A 6,527-nucleotide genomic window follows, 5' to 3' on the forward strand; every position below is an offset into this window, starting at 1 on the left:
ACGCGGGGCGCTGCCCCTGCCGTGCGTGGGGAGGCGGCCCGAGAGAGATTCCAGGTGCGGGGCCCGGAGTTAAGCAAAACGATCATCCTGAAGAGCTCAGCGCCCAGCAGTGGGGGCAGCCCCAGGGAGCAAAGCCCAGGAGCTGCAACACTGAGGGGAAATGTGTCCCAGGGCATGGCGGAATTTCAGAAAGTTTTGAGTGTAAATATATTATTCTGTATTAAACAAACAGTTTGCATCTCTAACGTGGAATTTAGAAGGAGTCTGAAATAGAATTATTTCTGGGAAAAGATAGTTCAGAGCTCAGACAGTGGGGTGGGCCATTAGCATGTGTATTGACATCCTCAGAGACAGTGCTAACATCTGTGCTTTGACCTACTAACTGATGGAAAGTAGCTCTTCTGGGAGTACTGCAGCCCCCCGCAATGGCTCTGGCCTGTGGGGGGCTAAGGGAACTACACCCAGGCTCAGCTGGGCCCCTAATGTGGTTTCCATAAGTATCTGCCACACCAGCACATGAGGAGATCAATCAGCAGTGTTGCCTGACCCCTCTGTCCCTTTGGTTCGTGTACTCTTGGAGTCATCCAGACACGCACGTAGAAAACATGAAAGGGAATTTAAGTCTTGGCTCTCCTCGTGTCTGCCTCCTGCTTCCCTTAGCTGCTCAGCTCGTGGGAGTGTGACAGGGGCCCCAGGCCAGAGGCACCACGGGGCAGGTGCTCAGCACTTGGCAGGCTCACACAGCACCTGGGAGCTCAGGGCAGCACAGCATCCCCCTGTCCACACTCACTGCCCGGGCTCTCCTGCTCCTGGGCCTCCCGGTGGTGCTGCAGGGCCAGGGAAGTCCGTGGCTGGAAGAGGCACCAATGGATCACCAGCCCCTACCATTCCAGGAGCTCCTTGCTCTTCTCCAGTGAAGCCCCAAACTGGCAATCTTGTCTGCACGTTTCTGCAGTTGTTTTCCCCATACCCTGTTCCCACAGTGTTCAGAAGCCACCCTGGAAAAGTTACCGGATTTTGTGCTAATGTAACTGAAAGTTGCATCTTAGTAACCAGAAGTGATGCCTACCTTTCTGCATTTCCAGAGTTGTTATTTTGGTTTGGTTTGTTTGTTGAACCACTTGTGAAGTTCAGTTGTCTGACTAAACCCAGGTCTGGGATGAACTGTTTGTTACAGTTACAACAGTTTGCTTAAGCTGACTCAAGCGGACTTCTCTGGCCTGGAGAAACTGGAGTTGCTGATGCTGCACAGCAATGAGATAAACACAATCCCTGAGAAGGTGTTCAGGGATTTATCTTCATTGCAGGTAAGAACTAAATAACCTTTTGTTAATACTTTGAACCAATCTGCAGTAACACCAGCAACGGAAGCAGCTCACAGAAGCCTTGCACTCAGTCCCTCAGCAACATGCCAGGTTTAGTCATCACATAGTGATGAATTTGACTTTTAACTAGTCAGCAACAGAACAGCACCCAAGAGTTGAGGATTGGCAAGTGCCCAGCTCACATGTGAGAAATCCTGAAACTGGGAACACGAGCAGTGGTTCTGTTGGTCAAACAGCACACAGACCAGACTGTTGCGTGTGGTTTTGTAGTCATAGCACTGGCTGGACCAAAAATCACTCCCACAGCTAACGGTCAGGTTCTGCTTACCCTTTTCCTAAGTGTGGTTTAATTGGGATTTATATTTTTTTTTAAATCAGAAATAAGTATTGCTTTATTTTAGTTTCTAATCTCTGCAGTTTGTAACGGTGACTGCAGAAGTGTCACTTGAAGGGCTGTTGGAACAGGAAAGCACCCCTGTGAGCCTGCAACTAACACTGCATTTAAAAATCATTCCCACTTTTTTTTTTTTCCCCAGTTACTCATATTTCCAGTCTGTTGAAGTACTTTCACATCACAGAGTGACTATCAATCCCAATTCATTAGGAGCCTTATAACAATCTAACATGGGTTAATATTATACCCTTGTTACTTTTCTCATCAACAGGTCTTAAAAATGAGTTATAACAAGGTCAGAGTGCTTCAGCAGTATGCCTTTTATGGTCTGAGGAGCTTGGTACGGTTGCATATGGACCATAACAAAATTGAATTTGTAAATCCCAAGGTCTTCTATGGACTGACATCACTGAGGTTGGTTCACTTGGAAGGGAATTTACTGAAGCAGCTTCACCCAGACACTTTTGTTTCCTTACGCTACAGCCAGATATTTAAAATATCCTTCATCAAGCACATATATTTATCTGACAATGTGTTGACTTCATTACCACAAGAAATGTTTTCCTCCATGTCTGAGTTAGAGAGCATTTACCTGCATGGAAACCCTTGGTGCTGTGACTGCAATCTGCAGTGGTTTGCAGAGTGGGCAAGGCAGAGACCAGGTGAGCTGAAAGCTTTGTTTATGCTTTAATCATAGTACAGCATTCTAGAGGCATTTGTCCCTTATTTATTTATTTGTTCTCCCAGAAAAGAGTGGGAGACAGGAGTTTTGCACTTGCATGTAATCTGGATAAACAGACTAATACCAGTCTCCCAGATTAAATCAATCTAGTGGTCTTCACCCATTCCCAAGTGCCACTTTCCTTAATTGAACGTTTTCCTTGGCCAAAGCTTCCATGCATCAGGAGAATCCACAGGGAATAAGGAAGCTAATGTTTATGTAACTGGCAAGAGTAAAAGCCACATTCTACTCAATTCTTTGAGAAATAAAATTAAGGAACAGGACTCCAGGACTTTCTCTGCTGCCCTGAGCAGAGGCTGCACAGGACAGGGTTGTGTCACCCCCAGGCTCTATTGCTGGGTCTTAGGACACATCTGAGGCTGTGCCCCATGGCAGAGCCCACCCTGCCCGGGGCAGGACTCCTGGGACAGATGGTGCCAGGCTGAGCTGCAACAGCAGTAGTCCTCAGGCAGCTTCATCAGAGAGAATTCAAATGTTTTCTTGGCTTATTTTAGATTTTCATAGGTTATTTTAAGACAAACTTTGTTAATAGATATTTATGCAAGAGAGCAACATGCTGGTAGCTGTGTATCTTTATTAATAATGAAAAATTGTATCATAAAAGTTTACTGTATTTTTCTTCCCTTCAGATGTTATAAAGTGCAAAAAAGACAGAAGTTCAGGTGCTCAGCAATGCCCAATGTGTGCTAGTCCCAAAAATCATAAAGAGAAAAGCTTAGTGGATGTTCCTTCTGCATCTTTAGCCTGCATGAAGCCAGCCATACATGGCTCCCTGAAACTAAAAAACCTCACAGTGCCAGATGATGGGGATTTCAGTGCCATCTCTCCCAAGGACTTTGTGGCTCCTATAGGATCCATGGTTTTGAACATGACTGATCAAGCAGGAAATCGAGGTAACTTGGTTTGCAATATCCAAAGCCCTAAAGAAATGTCTCCCATCTCATTTGACAAAGATGGCAACAGCACAGTACTCAAAACATCATTCTCATCATTCCTTGTGTGTGGCATTGACTATGAACATATTCAGCAGCTATGGAGCATATTGGCACTGTACAGTAACTCTCCCTTAAGACTGGAAAGGAACATCCTAGCAACTAACACACCTTTTCTTAGTTACAAATATAAACAAATCTACTCTGAAAAAGATGACCTCTTTACCAATATAGAGGTTGAACTGAGAGCTGAACCACCTTGGTTAATGCAAAGGCAAGTAGCATTACAGCTGGACAGGACAAAAACCACTCTAAACACACTGCACATCCAGTACTTCACAGATGCTCAGATTATTTTGCCCAGAGCTGATGAAAACCAGGAGGGAAACAGCTGGGCTATCATCTCCAGAGACAACAGAACACAAACAGAGCACACTGTTCTAGTCGGGGGCACCGTCCAACTGGAGTGCCAAGCAAGTGGAGAACCAGCTCCTGCAATAGAGTGGCTGTTGGCTGATGGAAGCAAAGTTAGAGCTCCTTACGTCAGTGAGGATGGAAGGATCATCGTGGTGAACACTGGGACGCTGATGCTACGGGCAGCTGATACCTTTGACACTGGCCTTTACCACTGCATAGGCACAACCGAGCAGGACGCAGATGCCCTGACGTTCCGGGTCACGGTGCTGGATGCCCGGGTGGAGCCCGGCGGAGCGAACGGAGCCCGGCTGTCCGCGCCGGCTGGCAGCACGCTCGACCTCCCCTGCACGTCCTCAGCCGTCCCTGACGCTGCCGTTAGCTGGGTGTTACCTGAGCCTGTGGTTCTTCATCATTCTGCGAGGAACAAACAGATTTTTGACAACGGTACCTTGAGAATCCAAGGGGTGACAGAGCGAGACAGCGGCTACTTCCGCTGCGTGGCCGCCAACCAGTACGGGGTGGATCTGTTGGTCTTCCAAGTGCTAGTTAGACAGGATGAAACCACTCCAAAGAAAAAGCATGTAGTTGTGGGAGAAGAGGAAGAAGATGGTGGCTCTGGTGAGGTGGTGCTGGTCTCTGCAGCAGCACAGAAACATCCACTAGCTCCTCTGGCTCCCCAGACACCTGGTCAGGACTCTGCTGCCTCAGCAGCCCGGAACCGGGTCCCACAGAGTGTGCCTACAAGGAACAGCTATGGGAGAATGGCTCACAGGCACTCTGGGGACAAGAGGGGCAGGCGGTTCAGGGGACACAGAAGACAGTTTGTTTCCTCAGCCAGGAGAGCTGATCCGCAGCGCTGGGCAGCCCTCCTGGAAAAAACAAAGAGGAACTCAACGTTGACAGAAAACCAAGGAGAAGTTGCAACAAAACCACCTATTCAAGCCCATGAGCTCTCAAAACTATCTGAGGATGAGGAGGAAGCCTCTGGTGACCTCTTGTCTCCTGAAGAAGAATTCATGATCCCAGTAACAGAGACAGCCCCTGTGCCTGCTCTGGGAAGAGCTGTGGTACCTGTAGGGCCTGCAACGATCGTGAGGGACCCCCCTGCCAGGACCACCTCTGCCCCAGCTGCAGGAACTCCTCTCCCCCCTCCTTTGTCAGGGTCTGGGGCATCTGACAGCAGAAGGCCACAAGCATATCTAAAACCTACAAGTACAAACTCAGAGGAAAGATCTGATTTAAGTCAAATATCAGCAAAGGGTATAAACCAATCAAGTCTATCACATGGAGGGAGCGGAACAGCTACACTCTCCCCTGCTGGGCAAAGGCCGGTATATTCTGGAGAAAGTAATAACCAATATTTAAAATCTGTATCTACTACACCCATGACAGGTGTTACAGTCACCAGCAACTCCGTAACTTCCCATAATGCAGTGGACAAGCTCCATGTTTTTACTGAGTCTATTGAGATTTCTACCAAAATAGATCATCAGACTCCTGTAGTGACAGGCAGGGAACCAAGTCCTGAATTTGGTCACATTTATTTTCATAGTACTCAGAAACAAGTAACTCCAAAGCCACCACTGGACTCAACTATCAATACTCATCAGCAAACTCAGATTATTCAAGACACCCATACACCTCAGGCCCAGCAGCACCATGGAAGACAAAGGAAAATTTCTGGTAGGAGACAAATTGTTAGACCCGGACAGATTTCAAAGATGAAAGAGCACAGATACAATTTTGGGAGGTCAGGATCTGTTAGAGAAAGTACAGGTCTGGCTGCAGATGTTCAACTGAATACGAAACACTTATCAACTCTACCAACCTTAAAAAACTTCAGCAGCTCCATGAACCCAACTAGCCCAGAAGCACCTCTGTCCTCTCCCCCTACCATGAATGTGCCACTGGAGCCCCCAGCAGGTACTCATGTAAGCACAGCATTCCTCAGGGAAGAGAAAAACAACCCCAGTGCAAGGCAAAAAGCTACTACAACAGCCATGCCCTTAATTACAAAAGGCACCCAAGATACTCCTCAATGGAACTTAGAGACCAGTGCTCCATTTCAGACACGTACTGATAGAGTCCAACCTCCTGGTATCAGACAACCAACACTGGCAACCCACACAGCTCGTATTGTGACAGAAGTTACACACGCCATAAGCACCAAGATATCTTCAACTCTTGAATCAGTCTCACCCAGCATCAAGCCTAGAACCTCAGCAAAAAATTCCCAAAGAGGAAAAATTACTTGGGAACGTCTCCTTGGAAACGGTGCAGGAGAAGAGGTCCCTCTTCAGCCGCTGTCAGAACAGACAGATGGGTTTCCATCAGTGCAGGCATCGACCCTGCTTCCCAAAACTCCAACATCAGCCGTGCCCAGGATGTCTCCTTTGCACTTCCCACCCATTTCAACAGGTGGGGATCACAGCAGTGGTTTCTTGTCCTTAAACAAGCCCCTTCCTCGTGGCAAGGGGAAGTCAGCAGAGCATCTTCCCCCTGCAGAACCACAGTTGTACCCTTCCCCTGCAACTGCGGCAACCAAAGAAACGGATGTAACAAGCGTGAAGCCAACAGCTGTACCTGTTACTGCTCCTCAAACAGCCACCAAGATCACCAGAAGGAAAACGTTCCGAGGGGGAAGAAAGAGAGGTCAGAGGAGGAAGAAGCCTCCCGTAACCTCTGCTTGGCCAAGGGTGAGCACAGGGCCCCCCCCT

The 6,527-nt window shown here is 47.9% G+C and overlaps 1 protein-coding gene across 1 annotated transcript in view; it reads left to right on the forward strand.

The window, feature by feature from the left end:
* Window positions 1-1,184: 1,184 nt before the first annotated feature.
* Window positions 1,185-6,527, forward strand: part of IGSF10 (immunoglobulin superfamily, member 10) — a 10,355-nt gene continuing 5,012 nt past the window's right edge. The window contains exons 1-5 of the mRNA XM_010004740.1: window positions 1,185-1,307; window positions 1,991-2,381; window positions 3,091-5,883; window positions 6,091-6,228; window positions 6,415-6,506. Of these exons, the coding sequence (XP_010003042.1) occupies window positions 1,242-1,307; window positions 1,991-2,381; window positions 3,091-5,883; window positions 6,091-6,228; window positions 6,415-6,506 (3,480 nt within the window). The 5' untranslated portion in view covers window positions 1,185-1,241. The remainder of the gene's footprint in view (window positions 1,308-1,990; window positions 2,382-3,090; window positions 5,884-6,090; window positions 6,229-6,414; window positions 6,507-6,527) is intronic.

Source organism: Chaetura pelagica, unplaced genomic scaffold (assembly GCF_000747805.2).
Source record: "Chaetura pelagica isolate M959 unplaced genomic scaffold, ChaPel_1.0 scaffold829, whole genome shotgun sequence".
In the NCBI taxonomy this organism is placed as follows: domain Eukaryota; kingdom Metazoa; phylum Chordata; class Aves; order Apodiformes; family Apodidae; genus Chaetura; species Chaetura pelagica.